Source organism: Nelumbo nucifera, chromosome 2, assembly GCF_055504915.1.
Source record: "Nelumbo nucifera cultivar China Antique chromosome 2, China Antique-T2T, whole genome shotgun sequence".
Taxonomy (NCBI): domain Eukaryota; kingdom Viridiplantae; phylum Streptophyta; class Magnoliopsida; order Proteales; family Nelumbonaceae; genus Nelumbo; species Nelumbo nucifera.
Window position 1 is genome coordinate 43689892 of NC_142650.1, and position 19851 is coordinate 43709742.

Consider the following 19851-nt stretch of genomic DNA (forward strand, 5'->3'; position numbering starts at 1 on the left):
TGTCGAATTCAAATGGGTGACCCACGAAGATCATTTTAGATTGAAGAATTGACAGAATTGGTGCGTCTTGGACTGCAAAGGAATCTTTATATGCAGATTCTTTGATAGGTAAGCTTATGTAGAAGGAATGCTGGTCTGCTACAGCTTGCTGTTTTTAGTCGGTACAATGAAAATGAACTCACCTGAATAGGCCGAATTTTTTAACCTCAGCAAGGAATTGTAGCTCTCAAGAAAAGGAAGCAATCGGCAGGACAAACTAGATGGCCAGCACTGGACCACAGCATGGGAATTAAGTGGTCCAACCATCCAAGTTGAGGTTCGGTTGTTCATCTGGCAATTCAAAAATGGTTATTCTGCAATTAATGCAACCGTCCACTGTAGCAAATAGGTCATTCCCAGGCTCAGCTGGCTCGTTTACAACCCCATATCAAGGCCATATATGAACAAGTTTTGGCACATCAAATGTATGTCTACAAGTAGTATAGCAGCTGCAACACATTCATAATTTCTAGAAGATACAGCGTGAAGTGAAAGAATGTTGAATATGAGAAGTACAGAAGTTTCAAAATTAAAGCAGTAAATGTGGCTTACATGCCCTGTAACCCCCATCTCTACACAAGCACCCATATGTCATAACTCAATGGAGAAACATTACACTAGGGAATCACCCACATTCAAGCTTCTGGTATAATGACCAATACAAGAGTTCTTGTCCCTTAACTCTGTACAAGTCCCAAGATTTCACTTCACATCAAACTGCTTTTCTCAAGTGGAAAACCAATCATCAAACTTGTCCTCCAAACCAATCTAATGCTGCATATGGACCTTGGAAATGGTAACATAAAATTCACAATTATGTCCACTCTTCTGCAATGCATATATCATTCAACAAAACTAGCAGGGTCAGCATGATGGATATAATTGCCGCCAAATCTTCCTCCTTTCTTCTTTCTAAATTTTGATATATTGGATGAAGACAATAACTCGGTGTTTCAAACATGACCGACACATGCCAACCGTTTACTTTATGGTGCTGTGATCAACTTGCATTCACATTCCTTTCATATACAAGCAAGCTCAATATATGGAAGACTCCACCTGCATTCAACACATCAGTGTCATTGACTGCAATATTACCAGATTTTTGTTGGGTAATTTAAAAGGCTCTACTAAACTCCAACTCTCAAAATTGGGGCAATTTTGAAGCAAGACGCATCGCAGGTTGGCAGTTGTCAACAAGTGAGTACATGGAAGATAAATAACTGAAGCGAAAGTCGATAGCAATGTCACCAACCACAAGTCACAACAAGGAGCTCTAAGAATGTCTGCATCAGATAACATCCTTCTAGCCAAGGATCTACATTTACCCAAAAAAAAACAAAAAACTAAGGATCTATTCTTCTTTCATCATAACAGTATATGGCTAAGAAAAGAACCATGAGTAAAGGGACCATGTACCCATAGTAAGGCATAAATGATTTTAGGAACAATAGCATACTATGACAAATGTTACAAGCAATCATATGCAATTCTAGTTGGAAAAGTTATACATCTGAATATATCACAACATAGATCTAGATGGTAGTCCTAAATCCTGCCAAAAGCAACAAGTGGGACCTCATGAAAGTAACAGAACATGGTCCATACATGCTCGCTAATAATATGATACAAATGGGGAAAACTGAATAATACCAAACAATTTTACAATAGCTGCCTTAGTAACATATTGCGGTAATTCAGTTACTATGTCCACAGAGGCAATAACTCTAAATGCACCAGATCAGTTGAGAAGTCGAATACCTAAAAGAGCCAACTATATCAGAATTATTATGTTGGAGCAGAGTCATATGGCTTTATCATTTTTATGTTTTGGCCTTTCAATGGCAGATATCAGTGCACAAACTCTAATCATTCAAATGCACCATTTAAGATCTTTTGGGGGATGTACAACAAGTATAAACAAGGTTGAAACTGGTGTTGCATGGACACAGACACGAGAATCCGAACTGATGCATTGCTGGGAGTCTGACTTGCAAGAAACAAAACCAAGGACTCGTGGAGACATCTATAGACAGCATAACTATTAAAATATTCCATATTTTTCTATATATACCTATAGAAAAGGACCAAAATTTTACCTTCGTTACTTAATACAGGTTTTTATAAATGGCATTCGTTTTTTTATCAAAAAAACTTTGACTATATTATTAATATGTGAAAAAAAAAGAATTACAAGTTTAATTTGATGAACATAACATCAGCCCCAAAACCAACACTATGTTACAAAGATGCCCAAAACAATTGCTGCCTTTCTACCCCTTGTTTACCAAGGAAGTCAGCTAGCCCATTTGCACTCCGTATAACCCATTTGAATTCAGCACCCAGCTCTCTTGCAGTCCTTTCTATTTCCCTGTAAACATTCTTGAGAGTCCATGGAATATGTCTGTTACATCTAGCCCAAGAGATGATTACTTTTGAGTCCCCTTCCACCTCCATTTGACTGAGGCCCAATTGCTTAGCTAACCTAAGACCTTGCAGTAAAGTCAACAATTCAGCTTTTATAAACGGCACTCATTGTGTATACTAACTATTCAATTATGTCAAATAGCAGGTAGATAAAGGAAAATGTTTTGTTGAAGTTTCTATTAGGAATGCGTAGAGTGTTGGAATCAGAAATAGATACTTCATCCACTTAGAACATTCCATGTAGCACTGGCTGAAACCCCTTTTCATAAGTGGGTCTGGGCTTTTTCCAGTTTTTCGTATCATGGAAAAGAAATATTCTGCAAAATTCAGAGGTTTTAATTGATAAAGCTAAGACCTTATTTGGCATAACATTGCAACTGCATGAACTTCTGAAAATCATTTTGACAGTTGATTGAACATTTTCCAATAGTTAGTCAATTAAAGAATGTTACCACATGAAAGTCCACTCCACAAACTGAAGAGACAAAAGAGAAGGAATGAAAAAAGATAGGCATGATATTTTCTTGCCTCTTTTACCAAAACATGACGGAAACAAAAGATTGCCGCATTACATATTTAGGGTTCCAATTGCACCTCAAACAGATTCTACTTAAGCTCAGGACAGTGAGTCGGTGACTAAAAATGCATCTCACCTTCAAGTGGATAAAGTCAAAAGGAACAGTTGGCCCCTAGCCACTTCTGTTTTGGAGCAATCCATGATACTTGGATATCTTTACGTGCCTAGCATGCTGGTGTCCAACACACTATGTGCCCAATACAATAAAAGATACAGCATGAACACTTCTAAAGTATACTTTATTGCATTAACACTTTTTAAATATGTAAATGGTATGCTTTAATAAATCATACTATAAAAAACAGTATGCTATAAGTTTAATTGAATATGGTAAGATACGAGTGTTGAGGAATGACACTTGGATTCAAAAAAATAAAAAGATGAAGATGCATGAAAAGAACATATTAAATTGGATACTCTAAAACTTATATTTATTACTCTATGAACTAAAATCTTTTGAAAGATATTATTCATCAGAAATAGGTTCTTTACAAATTATAAGAAACCAACTTGCAAATTATGCAAGTATGGTGCATATCCTTTAGTGGAATAAAAAAAATCACTATTAGAAAAATGATGCCTTTAAGAGTTCTAAAAATTTCATTAATGCTTCACAGGCTCTGGGCATACTACCTCAACTGTGTACAAGATTTAAAGTTTAAACTAAGTAAGCAATATATAAGGACATGATTAAACTATACAATTCCACTTACAAGGGTACAACCTGTACCCATTCCTTACCGTACCCTACTATTTCATTCTACTGTGAAAAACTGGCATAGTATTAAAAACATATTGAAAGTGACTTAGAAAGCGTTAGCTCCTAGAGTGTTTTAGTTGTAATGCTTACTATCAGGGGGACTCAAGGTGTGATAAGATCCAATTACAAAAAGTCTTCCATTTATAGTCCCTGATGGGGTAGGGTTCTAGTAAGATATTTGGAGTAAAAAAGGCACACTTGCTTCTGGTTATCATTGTTAGAACAATCTCCCTTCCTAAAACAAACAAAGATAGGTTCATTTATTTATTCATTCATTTGTTATTTGGACTCTCATGGAACCTGACCATTTTCCAGGAACTTCAAGAAGATGAAACCAATCAAATTACTAATCTTATTGAGCACCCCTAATATGCATTGATCTCTCCCTCATAATATAATAATAATCTCTAGTCATTGTGGCTTGCATAGTATTTTTTCTTATAAATGATCTATTCTTTGAAGCTTTGTAAAAAAACGAAAAAGCCTCTCCGGTTTTAATACAAAGGCTTTCTGAAGTTGCCAGCTATCCCAGGAACACATCTAATTCAGTAATCAAGATCAAAAAGAATGAAAACTATGGCTATACATGTCAAATATGCAACTTTATGGAGAATGAGCAACCCATCTATGCATTCATTGTTTTGCAGCCAATTATATTTGGAGATATATACTACAGCCCATTATATTGGGGCAGAAAGAATATGAGGGAGATAGAAGATAGATGTCCATAACTTCCGCATTAACCGTATGAAACTTAGAAGGATGAATTGTGTGTTAGAGTTAGAGTTATTGAGGTAGCACTTTCATTGAGCATTATAAGAAAACAATATTCCATCCAAAGTTGGTAAAGCAATAGCACCCAAACTCCCAAAGCCAAATATGGAGATGCTAAACTTTTATTTATATTCAGTTGGAAGTCTAACACCTCCAAGGACAGAAGGCATTTCCAAGGATGGTGAAAGCACAAGTGTTCCAAAGGCCAGAAGAGGAAAAGGATGCAATTAGAACTGTAGCCTGAAGCCTTATTCCAAGGTATATAGTCACCTCACTTGGTAGGACTGTTGAGGGTTAAAATGGAAGGGGAGCCAAAAGCTAACATAATTTACAAGACAAATGAAGTCATTAAATGGAGACTGTTGTATGTGATTAGAGGCAACAATGTGGGCATCCAGGATAAAATATCTCACCCCGGATTCCGAGGCTGGCCACTTTTGGCTGGTTAAGTATAAAAAGGGCAACCTATAAGTTCCTGGGAGACCCTCAGTATCATTTCAGATCAAGGTTGGCTGGATCCTTTAGAAGGCACATGGATCCAGTCAAGGGAAGGTCATATGGGAAAATCATTGTTCATGCTGTCATGTGGGGAACATGGGAAAGGAATAAGCATACCTTTCAAAGAAAGAAGCCATCCTTTGAGACATTCAAAGGCTACATTCTCTCCCCCTTAGTTCATGATTTCATGGGTCTTGACCTTTAAGGAGTTTGGAGACATGTCTCCTAAGTCATTACAACATTAGAAAGAACATGGTAGAAATCCTCTAATCTTCACCTCAAGCAATAGGGCAATGGGGAGATTAAGCTACAGTTTCACGGAACCTCACTTGGGAACCCTGGACAAACTAGGACCATGAAAGCAGTCCCGTGGATGATGCAGACTCCACTGTAGCTTAAGTGCTTGTTCTTATTATAGGCACCAATGCAATTTGAAATGTAAGAATAAGGCAGGTAAATGGCATCTTGATTACTATTTAAACAAAATCAAAGAAATATTAGATGTGAACACCATAGCTGGCAGTCTTGATAGTGCCAGCTTTATGCTTAACTAGTTTTTATTCCTCCATGCAGAGGGGAGGCTTTGCAGCATTGCACATCCTCTCATGTATACATTTTTTTACACATATTGCAGATCCATTATTTCTAAAAGAACTATAATGAAGAACCAACCAAAATCCCATACTTATGCAAAGCTAATTAGCTAAAAGACTAACAGATTAAGTCTGACATGCTACAAAAGATATAAAGCCACTTCACCACACTATACATAATACTATATTTAGAATGCTTACCAGAAAAATATATTATGAATTGTCCACAGTGCGCCCTATGAGATTGCTCTTCCATCCTAGTTTCCTTCTCCCTTAGTCCTTTTTACTTCTTTGGAACTCTTTGTCTTTGCTCTAGTTTTCTTTTTCTAATTCTAACTCTGATCCCCCTTTACATCTCCACCATATAGTATTACAACATCAAAACACGTGCTGCTTAGCTTCTCTAGCTGGGAACATCAAGAACATGTGCTAGTTAGTTTTGCCAGCTGGCACTTTCTTGATCTTGATCTTGCCACTTGCTCGGCAAGTAGTTGAGCATCAACTATAATTATAAATACCCCTGTATCCATGAGATATCAATCAGGTTTTTTTTCTGATTTCGAATCACGTTAGAACCTCTGCATTCCCGAGATTGCGATAAAGTCACGTTGGAAGCTCTGCATTCTCAAGCTTGCGATAAAGTTTTGCGCTGAGTTCATTGCAACCTCTAGATCTTCATCGTAATTTCATTTTTGTCATGGTATTAGAGTGATAGTCCCATCAACTGTTGCATCTTGAGCGTTTTTTTTTTCACCAACCTCTGTTTCTTAGTCTCCACCACAACTCTGTTCTTCATCAGATCACAAAATGGCTTCTAGAGGCAACAAGCACAGAGACGCGGACCTCAGAGATGCAGACTACTCTGATCCCGCATCTCCATACTATCTTGGCACCTCAGACAATCCTGGCATGGTGTTGGTCACCACGTTACTGAACGGTGACAACTATCCGACTTGGAGAAGAGCAATGACGAATGCTCTTTGGGCAAAGAACAAGATTGGCTTTGTTGATGGAACAATATTGAAGCCGGATCAGACAAGACCAGTAGAGCTCTTCGCCTGGAAAAAATGCAATTCGATGGTCATATCCTGGATCTACAATGCTTTGACCAGGGAATTGCATGACAGTGTTGCTTACATGGATGACTCTCGAGCAATCTGGTTGGATCTTGAAGAAAGGTTCTCGCAAGGAAATGCTCCTCGTGTCTTCCACTTAAAACAGGAATAGCTCTGCTCAGGCAAGACAATCTCTCTGTTTCAATGTATTACACGAAGATGAAAGGGATCTGGGGCGAACTCTCATCTTATGTCTCAACGCCGGTCTGTACTTGTTGTACATGTGGTGTGATGAAAGAGCTGGCGTCAGAGCGCGAAAAAGATCGTGTCTACCAATTCCTCATGGGTCTTAATGACCGATTCAGTACTGTTCGCTCCAACATTCTTGGAATGGAGCCACTCCCATCTATGAGCAAGACATATGTCTTAATTACACAGGAAGAGAAACATCAATCAGTAGCTGGACAACAGAGCCCTACGATTGAGGCAGCAGCATACCATGTAACTGATCAAACCAAAGGAGGTTCCAAGAACACCAAAGGTTGACCAAGGCTTTGCTGTGATCACTACAAGAAGACGGGACATAGCAAAGATCATTGCTACGAGCTCGTTGGTTACCCTCCTGACTAGGATGCAAAAGGAAAATCTAGGATGAAGAAAATTCATTACCAAGAAAAGAATAATGCCAACCCTCCGAGGCCAAGTTCACATGCCTCAAATGCTGCAGATCACCAATAGCAAACCTCATAATGGAGCAGTACCAGCAACTTCTGAATCTCCTCAGGTTTGATAACCTAGTGGTCTCATCAAATTTTGCTGGTAAGGCCTCTAGCTTACATTGGCTATTTGAATCTGGACCTTGGTTGCTGCATAGTGGCGCATTTGACCACATGGCATCGTCAACCATGAGTCCAAATGATCGCATCATTCCCGCACCCAACAAGCCAATCCACTTGCCAAACGGATCTGTAATGCTAGTTCAATCACAGGCCGATTTGGCACTATCCCCGAATTTGTTCCTACGGGATGTCTTATTCATACCAGAGTTCAAATGCAAGTTATTATCCATCAGCAAATTGACCTCACAGCTTAATTGTGCTGTCTTGTTTTTCCCAAATTTTTGTGTGATACAGGACCTGAGCTCCAAGAAGGTGATTGGACTCGGTCTGATGCATGATGGCCTGTATTACCTTCTGCCCAGTCCGCCACCCGTGGCCCTCCATGCTGCTCATGATGCTGACTCAAGATTGTGGCATTCAAGACTTGGGCATGCCTCTTCAGAACATTGCTTTGATTTCTGATTTACATATTAATGTACCTAATAATACTTGTTGTGACACTTGTATGAAGGCAAAACAGGTTTGACATTGTTTTCCCATTAGTAAGACGCGTGCTGCAAAATGCTTTGATTTGATACACATAGATATATGGAGTGGATACCTACACCCTCACTTACATGGGCCAGATACTTCCTTACCATTGTAGATGATTATTCACGAGCTACATGGGTTTTCCTGATGCAATACAAATCTGATGCTTACTGTTACTTGCTTATGTTCTTTGTTATGGTTCAAACTCAATTTAGCACACGGGTAAAATGTGTCCAATCCGATAATGGATTGGAATTTCTATCTGGTTCTATGCAAACATACTTTATTGAGAATGGCATACTCCACCAACGTTCATGTGTTGAAACTCCACAACAAAACGGAGTGGTGGAGCGAAAACACCGTCATATTCTTGAGATGGCTAGAGCTCTACGGTTCTAAGCAGGTTTGCCGATTCAGTTTGGGGGAGAATGTGTCCTCATAGCTGCATATCTGATCAACTATTTGCCCACTCCCAACTATTTGCCCACTTCAAAGGTCACCTACCTATGATCATCTTCGCACATTTGGATGCCTCTGCTATGCCACGACGCATAAACAGGGTAGGGATAAATTCAGCCCCCGTTCAAAGCAATGTATATTCATTGGTATCCTTATGGCCAGAAAGGTTACCGCGTTTTTAATCTTGAAACAAAGCAAATACTAGTCTCTCGGGATGTAATATTCTAGGAAGATCAGTTTCCGTTCAAGACTGCCAACCATAGAAGCCACCTTGATGCTCCATCTGACCTGCCCCCTGAACCCACCACTTATTAGCAAGCAAATCAACACACATGTTGGCGCAATGCCATGGCAGCTGAACTTAAAGCTCTTAAAGCTACCAAAACTTGGCCTCTAACAAGTCTTCCTCCTGGAAAAAAACCTATTGGTTGTAAATGGGTCTACAAAATTAAGACCAATCCTGATGGTGGTATAGAGCGCTACAAAGCGCGTCACTGTTCGTTGTCTAATAGCTTTAGCAGCTGCACGGAACTGGCATTTACATCAAATGGATGTAAACAATGCTTTCCTCCATGGTAATCTGCATGAAGAAATATATATGCGACCCCCTTCGGGTCTCCTTCCTCCAGGCGACAACCGTGTTTGCAAATTGAACAAGTCCATTTACGGGCTGAAGCAAGCATCTAGAAATTGGTTTGAAACTTTAACACAAGCACTCAAGCAGAGAGGATTCTCTCAGTCTTCTGCAGACTACACTTTATTCACGCTTCACAAAACTGGTAGGACTTTGATTGTGCTAGCTTATGTGGATGACTTAACCATAGCTGGGGATGATCCAAATAGTATTGACTCCCTTAAGAAGTATCTCAGTCACTGCTTTCCCATCAAAGACTTGGGTCCACTCCGATACTTTATGGGTATTGAAATCTCTCGGTCTCCTTCGGGCATCTTCCTAAACCAGCGTAAATACACGCTCAACATTCTCAAAGAAACAGGAATGCTTGGATGCCATCCAAGTCCGTTTCCCAAGGAGCAGCAACACCATTTAGGCCCAGATTCTAGTCCTCCCATACCACACCCAGACCAGTATAGACGTCTAATTGGGCGCCTAATATATCTCACCATTACTAGACCAGAAATCACATATGCAATCCATATCCTCAGTCAATTCATGAGCGATCCACGACAAAACCACCTCGATGCTGCTATGCATGTTCTACAGTATCTCAAGTCTTCACCTAAACATGGAGTATTCCTTTCCTCCAAGTCTGATCTCCTCATACGAGGATACTGTGACTCTGATTGGGCAAGTTGTCCATCAACGAGACGGTCAAAAACCGGTTATCTTACTACTTTGGGCTCCTCCCCTCTGTCATGAAAGTCCAAGAAGCAACCAACCGTCTCCCGCTCTTCTGCGGAAGCCGAATACAGATCAATGGCGGCAGTTACAAATGAGTTACTCTGGCTTAAACGCCTATTTGCTGATCTTGGACTACAACATCCACAACCCATGCAACTCTTCTACGACAATCAAGCTGCTCTACACATTGCTGCCAATCTAGTTTTTCATGAACGGACAAAGCACATAGAGATTGATTGCCATTTTGTCCGCTCTCATCTTCAAGCTCACACCATTGCGCCTAACCACATTCCCTCTAAGTTGCAACCAGCTGATTTATTCACCAAAGCCTTGGGGGCATGATCAATTTACGTATCTCTTATCCAAGTTGGGCGTTCAACCTTCTACTCCAACTTGAGGGGGAGTATTATAACATCAAAACACGTGCTGCTTAGCTTCTCTAGCTGGGAGCATCAAGAACACGTGCTAGTTAGTTTTGCCAGCTAGCAATCCAGCTGGCACTTTCTTGATCTTGATCTTGCCACTTGTTCGGCAAGTAGTTGAGCATCAACTGTAATTATAAATACCCCTGTATCCATGAGATATCAATGAGGTTTTTTTCTGATTTCGAATCACGCTAGAATCTCTGCATTCCCGAGATTGCGATAAAGTCACGTTGGAAGCTTTGTGTTCTCAAGCTTGCGATAAAGTCTCCGCCACTTTGTCACAGGTTGCGCTGAGTTCATCGCAACCTTTGGATCTTCATCATAATTTCATTTTTGTCATATAGCACATATAACAATTCAATATAATAACTTGTTGCATTAATATAATGCATGATTTGAAATGGAAAATAAATTTTTATGAAGCAGATTATGAGAATTTGATATTAAGATTTAATAATAAAGATAAAGTAGAGCTGGCTAGACTGAGTAAAAAAGATGTTGAATTAAAAGTTCAAAACTTTGGCAATAAAAATAAGAAGAAAGCCAAAGATAAATAGCTGTTGTATTAGAAATAAAGCAGCCAATCAATAGAGAAAGAAGATAAAAGAAATAGAGAACGACTAGAGAAAAGATAGAACTATTTAATGCTTTGCAATTTTGTAATTTCTGGGTAGTAAGAAATTAAAAAGAAAATATCCATGGTTATCTTGAAGGCTTATGGCCTTGTTGGGAACTACCTTGTTCTCCCTGGTGCATAGCCACCTAAAGCATGCCTAGGCAATTGGAATATTAAAAAGAAAAAGGGAAAAAATGACCTAGGCAATGCCTTGATATCATAGAAATTGAGATTTTATTGATTGAATGTCAAAACAACAGCTGTTCAGACATTATTTGTAAACCACAGGTGTGGGAGATGCAAGTATAAAGTTGGAAATCTAAAATTTAGTACAAAAGTAGGACTATACTAACCCTCTCTTAAAAAGGAATTTATTGAAAAACACTTCATTTAACTACTACTAAGACTTGGATAGCAAGAAATAACTTTTCAAAACAAATAAAATTTGACTAATCAGAAACCAATATAACAATATTTATTTTTTGCCCGTAACAAGATAAAAAAATATATTAATAAAGATGCAGAAAAAAGAGAATACAAAAAAGTAACTCTCCTACAGAATCTGCAGTCACTAAAGTTGATCCTAGCTTACGCCTTTATCTAAAGAAGCTGCAGCCAATGTGGATGATCTTTAGGCCCATTTAAAAAAGGTGTTCACTCTTGACACCAAGGAGCTAGCCTCCCTAATACAGTAACAAAGGTTCCAAGAGCCCTGTCCACCTTATCTTTGGGATTCTCCCCAACCTCCAGCTCAAAAAAGGATATCAGCCGCAGCCCTACAAAAGTGACATGATCTCGACTCTAACAGAATTCCCATTACTTAAGCATCCTGAGCAGACCAGAACGCGTCCCTCTCATGGCTTCTGAAAGCGCATCCTACTTCTTAAGGCCAGATATGCCGATAGAACAGCTGTTAAAAGTTCAATATGAAGGTTCTTTCAGAAGGAAGTGATCAATGCTGTTGTATCAGCTCATTACTAGTCAATGATGAGTTCACATAACATACTCTCACGATGTTATCAGCGCCATAAACTCTGAAATTCCCTCTTCCTTGGAAGAAACCCATAATGAAATCTTTTAGGCCTAGGGGCTTTTGTACAACAATATATATGTCTCCTCTCCCCCCTCTTCATCAAAAATGGCCTTTCCAGTGCATCTGCTAAGAGCTGGGGTCTCCTGTTTTATTCAAGACCTTCATATAGTGTTATGAATGGTCAGCAAGCATTTTGACGATCTCCTGGCAAGAAATCACCTCCCCTTCTCCCATCACCAAGAGATATGGCTCTGACGCTCTCTCATCCCCCCCCCCCCCTCCTCACTCCCTTTGGCCGGGTTAGAGAGAGAGAGAGAGTTATGCAATATATATTAAACAGAGCTTATCTGTTGGAATCATCAATGTAACAAAAGAAAAGACGAAGAAAAAGTGAAAGTAAGGATCACGCTAATTCTAGCCACAAAAACTACATTGTCCCGGTTATCGAGTTTCTTACATCGAACAAGGAAAACCCAGTTACATAAGAGCAGGTAAATGAAAATGGGATAGCAAAAAGCAAACCTGTAACGTGGCTTATACTCGAATTCGGCTCGAATCATCCCGTTCAATCAAAATGCATCTCGCTTTATCTTTATTTTCAGAAGCGGAGTGTTTTCAGAAACCAAACTCCTCTCTTCTTGTTGGCTTTGTTGCCCCCTACTTGAATGGTTTTCACTTTCGTCTTGTATCCGATTGCACCGGAAGCCCGACATACCCGACCCTGATTATCGGAGCCTGGTAGGTTTTGTTCGGTTCCAAGTAGACCTGGCAAAAAGTTGATCCAATCCGCGAATCCGATCCAATCCAACCCGAAAAAATAGGGTTAGGGTTTCGTATTTAACTACCCAATGTGAAAACGACCCGCCCTAACCCGAAAAAACTGGGTTGGGTTGAGTCGTGGGTCAACCTGCTGATCCGATTGTCAAGTGGGATTATTTATGCATTGTTAGAAGTTTCCACTCTTTAATTTTTTCTATTTAGTCTTTACTTTTTATTATTTACTCTTTAAATTGTTAAATGTTCAAGCTTTTTATTTTATATTTTGAATTTTAAGGTTAATTCTTTTAATTTTGACATTTTTCATGTAATTTTTCTTTTTTTTTAATTTTAATTATTTTTTGGGATGACCTGAATTGACCCATGGGTCAACACTAACCCAAACATTTAGGGTTAGGTTCTAGCATTTGACAACCCAACCAGAAATTCAACCCGACCTGAAATCAACCCAAAGTACCTTGACCCAACCCGAACCTGACCCACCCAAACCAATTGCCAGGTCTAGTTCCAAGGTAGAAACCTAAAGCGTATGTTGTGGCTTATAAGGTTCGGTTCCAAGTTTTTGAACTGAAACATACCCTATCAAATATTAGTTATAGGATTGGTTCTAGTTTTGGTGGTTCAAAGAGCTTGCCTACTATTTCTTTATTCTGCTCAAAAATATGAAACTTGTTTAGAGCTCAAAAGTTGCCTTTATTTGTTATAATCCCTAATAATAACAATAATAATAATAATGATATAATTCAAAATTTAAAATTTTAATTTTAATTTTGTAAATATCAATTTTTACATTACTTATTATATGCATATTAAATTGAAGAGAACCATAAATGATTGGGTTCAAATCTTTAAGGACCCTATCTAATTTGTTATTATTAATTAGGGTCCTTTCAAGGTTGATTCGAGGTCAATTCTGAGTATAACCTTTTTCATTTGCTCACCTCTAGTTTTACATCGTAAAAAAATAAAAATAGAGTATAATTAAGTGAAACTCATCTCAATTAGCCCGTGATTGAGAGTGATTATTTTTAAGTGCTTATTTGAATAAATACTTATTTTAGATGAGAGTTGGGACCAATGAGCACAAAAAGATTAAATTTTGAACTTATTTTTAAGTGTTTATTCAATTAGTGCTTATTTCCTAGGGTTAACAATGGATCAAGCCTAACCCAACATACCTGAACCAGCTAGGTCAGTTTTGGTTATAGGTATCAAAACCAATAGGTCAATTCCAGTTTTTGATATATTGCCCCAATTATTATCGGTTTGGAACCAGTTCTATCCAATGCCAAATAGACTTAAACTCTCTCTCTCTCTATCTATCTATCTATCTAATATTTTTCAATAGGTTTATTATAATTGGATCAGTCCTCACTATCATGAGAATTGATCAATTCATTTGTGGGTCTATAATTTAGCTCCAGTTTGATTTTGGGTCCTTAGTACTCGACCCAGACCTAACACATATGAGCACTTGTTAGTATAAGCAGTCCCAATTATGGCATTAGCTTTTTAGGGCTGAATCAGATGCAATATTACAAGGTATGATCCACCCAAATGGGGGACTTCATATGTATTTGGTTTCGTGGGTATTTATTGAGAGAGTACTTATTAGATAAAGGTTTATATGAAAAACACTACTTTAAATGTTTTTTGCTTTTTATCTATTTGGTTGTGCATTTTATGGGTGTTTCAAGTAACATCCCATAAAATTGCTTTCCACCTCAATTTAAAGTGCACATGTTTTTTATTTGGAGGAAACAAGAATTTGATATTTTTCCAAACGGCCCATACACATAAATCAAAGCATTTCAATCATTTAGTGTTTATTTGATAAATAATAATATCACACAATAAACACCAATATCTGTATGGCGCCAATGTAGCGGTGCTTTTTCAATAAACGCCTATATAACCAAACATGCATGGTGGGTGGTTCACGATTGCTTCACCCCGTCATGCTAGCGTTCACCTACTTCATGCGGATTCGGCCCATCCGGGCCTCCGGGGCCCGTGCACTAATACGTCTATCGCTGAGATTTATGATAACATCCAAGAAAACCGGGCCTGGGTCGATCCGGTTCGTTCAGTGAGAAAACGTGACTTTATAAACGGATGAATATTGAAGGCAGTAGCAAGGGTTGTATCGTCTTTCTCTTTTTATCCGCGGCTGTTTATATTCTCCTCACTCTGTGTTTTGCGGCAAAACCATTATTCCATTTGCAATCAATCCACCACCGACGGTGACTCCAGTTGGTGTTGTCCGTAGGGAGAGAGAGAGGGAGAGAGAGCTTGAAGAAGAAGAAGAAGAAGAATGAGTGGCGCAGGGAAGAAGATTGTAGATGTGGCGGTGAAGGCATCGAAGGGCATCGACTGGGATGGAATGGCAAAACTTCTCGTCTCCGAAGAGGCTCGCAAGGAGTTCGCTTCTCTCCGTCGCGCCTTCGACGAAGTCAACTCCACCCTCCAGACCAAGTTCAGCCAAGTAACTCTCGTTCTCAATCCCTATTGTTTTGTTATTCGTTATTCTTTTGCTTCTCTTTTTCTCGAGATCTATGTATCTGGCCGATCGCCGTCTTTTGATCGATTGCTATTTGCTTACAGCTAAGGTTTTGTTCGGCGCATTACCTACATTTTTTATCTATATTGGCTACGACATTCTCTGATCCTGCAAATGGATGTCTTCATGAATTTAGGGTTTCTTTTTTTTTTATCTGGAAGAAAGTTCAGTGGACGAGACTTAAGTTCTGATATATTTTTCTTCACAATAACGAATGATTCAACCCCGCCTATTTCCCCCGCACGCTCTCGCAAACTGGCATGTTACAGTTAATGGATTTAATTCTGCATTTTTTACATGAGTTTGTTATGTAAGCAGCCTTGAATTTTGGGGTCCCGCAGGACTCGGATGCATAATAATTTCACTCTGCTTATTCTTTTCCATGTTGCAATTTGTGACCTTTTGCATCATTTGAAAATTGAAAATCAATACGTATGCTATGTAACCTGTAAAAGTAGGTGTGGTACTATATCTAGTAGGGTACTTTATAATTCTTGCACTGTAATAGTATCTTAATCGATTATAACGTAATCCTTCATAGATTAGTTCAAGATAAACATGCATTTTATCTCTATTATTGTATACAATTGTAGCATTAACTATATTTCCTTAAATTTTAGTGTCTTTAATGGGTTATAGATAAGTCATCTTGCATTGTTGCATTTGAATTCCTTGTCCTATACCTTATTCGAAATCTTCAGCATAAGTTGTTAGTTCGTTACTTCATCCTAAGAAGCTTAAATCTCATAAAATTCATTCATTAAGAAGGAAATTAAGGGGTATAATATCTTTTATAGGACAAGACTAGTTGTCTTGGAAAGCAAGAAACAAAAATTAGAATTGCCTCAGAATTTTCTCTGCCAAAAATATTTTTTTGGGTGGTAAATTACAGTTCATATGCCATTCATGCCTTCAGCCATTATGCCATTTTATATGCTGTGGCAGGTCCGTGTCTGTGAATTTTGTTTAACAGTCTAACAAAATCAGGTTTTCCTAGTGCTTCAGATATGTGTCTTTATGGTTTGTACTTGCAATGGGTGGTAAGATTAAATACGATAAGGAGCCTTCTGGGCCTTCTGTTTATAATTTCTTAAATTTTCGCTACAGATTTATTTTTCTAAGCAAAATAATTTCATTCAATTCTTTTCTCCCATTTGTCCCCAATCTCACAAATATTAGGCGATGTTTGGAAGTACAAGTCTGATTTCTCTGAAGTCTAATTAAATCTTACTGGAAGAAGAGGTTACTTTTGGTTCTGAATGGCCATGTCTGAAGTTTGATTAAACTATCATGTTTGAGTTGTTGATTGGACTGGGTCTTGTAGTTTCTTCCATTTAAATGTGAGTACGAGGGATAGTCTTGTTATTACAGAAGATTTTAAATGTTAAAAGAGTATAGGAAATGCTTGCATGCAGCACCAACAAGTGATAAGCGGTAATCCAACCACTTATTAATCAGAGCAAATTTTCAGATGTAATGGACCTTTAGGAGGTGCAACCAAACACACTAAAGGGGGTGACTATTATTCAGGCATAAGTGACAATTTTTCAGATTTTCAAATGCCACCTTAGTAAAATTTATACCTTGTTATTATGTTGTAGTTCTCAAAGTTCTTACTGCTCGGTACTGATAAAAAAAGTTCTCACTGCTTAGAAAAACTGTGGCAGCTAAAAAAGGAATGCTTAATATTGTATTGATGCCATGATTTCATCATTTGCAGGGGGATGTTTGTTAACAGCCGAATTAGCTAAAACCAAGGTTTAAAATATCAATACAGGCTGATATGTCGGTAGGGGCGTATTGGCCTGTACTGAAGCTTGCTCTCCCCTTTTTTTCTTTGAAACTGGTTCAGAGGGGTTGGTATAAGGCTGGTCTAACCCCTGAACCAGGTCACACCCCGATACGACCCCTGTTGGGGCGTATCGTTAAGACAATGATACAATACAATATGCCCGATACGGGGCATATCGTATAAACAAGGGAGGGATGTACATGAGGGGATGTAAAAAGTTTTGTCAGCAAAACAAAAACAAAAGACAAAGCCCATTAATAATTTGGCAATGTATGTGCACTATACAAAAAATCCCTTCCCAGCACAGATTTAGCAAGACTATCAGCCACTTGATTTAGCTCTCTAGGAATCCATCTAAAACTGCAATGCATGCAAGAGGCAAGCTCCCTGATTTCTAACAGCAGACGAGCTCCCTGACTTATTTCTTTGTCCCTTGAGCCATTAAATAGAGGTTCAGATCCAATATGACTGAATAGCATGCCAGGTAACCACCATATTCCTAAATTTCATTATATAACTATTTTATCCACTAAAGACAAATTGATAATCCATTCAGTTTGGTCAATTCAGCCTATCAAGCAGCCTCTTATCCTCCAACTGCAATTTGCAGCTGTAGCAGCATTTTAATTGGGGTTACTGCTTTACTGCTTAGCTTACTGCTGTATTTTAATTTATTAACAATTTGAACACTTACGCTGACTACATTTCATGTTATGCAGGAACCAGAACCCATAGACTGGGAGTATTACAGAAAGGGAATTGGCTCTCGCTTGGTGGATATGTATAAAGAGGCTTATGACAGTATGTTTTATGCTTTCTGTTTTTTTTGGCATCTCTTTTTATTTTATTTATTTCCTTTCTTCCCTTATAATTGGATAATTCTTGTTGCTTGACACCTTTGTGGTTTTATTTCTTTCCTTTCACCTGTATATGTTTATGATATACTGATCTAGAGATGCATAGAAAGCTGAACTGTGTTAGTTATATGCATGATGCTTCTCGATAGTCTATATTACTCCATGATTCTTATTGAATGATATGTGGATTAAGAATTTAAGTTGTAAATTTCATTTTCCTGGTGAACAGTGTACACCATACCATGCACACTGACACTGGCCATAAATTTCATTTTCCTGCATGTTCCTGTTTCCTTTTTCAGGCATAGAGATCCCCAAGTATGTGGATACAGTGACTCCTCAATACAAACCCAAGTTCGATGCACTGGTGAGAACAATACGATACTTATTAATTCTTCCTTTAACTGTTTTCTCCACATTTCTCCCCCTTGCTTGCCCTACAGCTTTCGCTTTTTCTTCACCGTAAGATATCCATCATTGCAATGTAACAATGCTCATGACTTTACAGTTGGTGGAGCTGAAAGAAGCAGAAGAAAAATCCCTGAAGGAGTCTGAGAGATTGGAAAAAGAAATTGCAGAAGTCCAAGAGTTGAAGGTAAGCTAAAGGAGTATTTCTTGGCAGGTATTATTCATTGTATAATTTCTGATTAAATATTTTTCCATCTTAACAGAAAAAATTGAGCACAATGACTGCAGACGAGTATTTTGAGAAGCATCCAGAGTTGAAGAAGAAGTTTGATGATGAAATCCGGAATGACAACTGGGGCTATTGAGTTCTCAACTTTGGAAATATCAAACCTGATTTCTTTCCCCCTTTTTGTTATGTTTTCTTGAAATAAAAAATAACCATATTTTTTTTCTTACCATCCCTGTTAGATGAGCAGATGACTCCTCCAGGTTCTTCAAGAAAAGCAGGCACAATCTTCTAATAGGATGGCCTAAAAATCAATTGCAGATTGGAATTGCTGAGACATTTTTTCCTAGGCAAATGTTCTAGATTACCTTGTGAGCAGAGCTCACTGTTAGAAAAATGCTTCTCCAAATTGGCAAGTAGAGGTTTTGAAATATCAATGGGATCATCTGCTGTTGGAATGGTAACACTCGTTATTTCGCAAGATTAGTTTCCTTCTAGCAGGGAACGGTATAAGCAAGTTTTCTGGGAGGTAAGCGTTGTCAACCAATTTGAAAACTTCACATCTAAGCCGACCCAAGTTATACGGTTACACCCTTACACAATGTCCTCTTGGGTCGGGATGTGCTACAATGTGTTACGTAACCCAATCACAAGTGGGCACGCCTGTGATCCGGACAGCTATTATGTCCAGGTCCAAACGTGTTTACCCTTGATTGGGTTTCGTAGCCCACTGTACGAAGCACCTACTTTAGTTTCTACTGCGTGCAAGTGCAACCAAACTACCCTAAGAGCATGCTGTATGCAAGTGCAAAATATTCATGCTATAATAGGCATAAGCCTAAGCTAGTACAACGTGTGAAAAGATAAATTGGGGCTTCGCTGTACATGTCTTCTTTACACCTTGAGTTTAAAAGCTCCTAGTTGGAGCTTTTTTTTTTTTTTTTTAAAGACTTCTCCAGTAACTTCGATATGATATAAAGGTTGTCGAAGTAAGCTTGCCCTCACTTTCAGACCGTACTTACCACTAGGAATCGTGAAATTAAGGCCTGCTATCCTCGCTTCAAATTTAAACAAATGCATTTGAGCTGCTGAGAACAGTCAAATTCCTATTTGAATGGCATTACGCCCCCCTCCCCCCACCACACACACACATAATATCTAAGACTAAAGCATTGAAAAATACAAAAGGTTACGGCTAAACCATGTGAAAGCTATGGCCAGCTGCACAAATGTTAATGTACAAAG

General features: G+C 38.5%; 1 protein-coding gene and 1 long non-coding RNA gene across 4 annotated transcripts; one reads left to right on the top strand and one right to left on the bottom strand.

Annotated features, from left to right (window-relative positions):
• Positions 1-427: 427 nt before the first annotated feature.
• LOC104588650 (uncharacterized) lies at positions 428-12501 on the bottom strand. 3 transcript variants are annotated; one of them, XR_016081815.1, is made up of 3 exons: positions 5870-12492; positions 1295-1357; positions 428-1098 (listed from the first exon to the last, which is right to left on the bottom strand). It is a non-coding gene; the product is annotated as an uncharacterized LOC104588650 (long non-coding RNA). The 3 variants fall into 3 exon arrangements; XR_016081814.1 differs by having other exon boundaries at positions 1176-1357; XR_016081813.1 differs by lacking the exon at positions 1295-1357 and having other exon boundaries at positions 5870-12501.
• Positions 12502-14939: 2438 nt separating this feature from the next.
• Positions 14940-19070, top strand: LOC104588649 (ATP synthase subunit d, mitochondrial). Its single transcript, XM_010246667.3, has 5 exons — positions 14940-15248; positions 17835-17916; positions 18275-18339; positions 18481-18567; positions 18644-19070. Exons 1-5 carry the CDS (start codon positions 15078-15080, stop codon positions 18743-18745), a joined length of 507 nt encoding a protein of 168 aa, XP_010244969.1. The 5' UTR covers positions 14940-15077; the 3' UTR covers positions 18746-19070.
• The last annotated feature ends 781 nt before the right edge of the window (positions 19071-19851 follow it).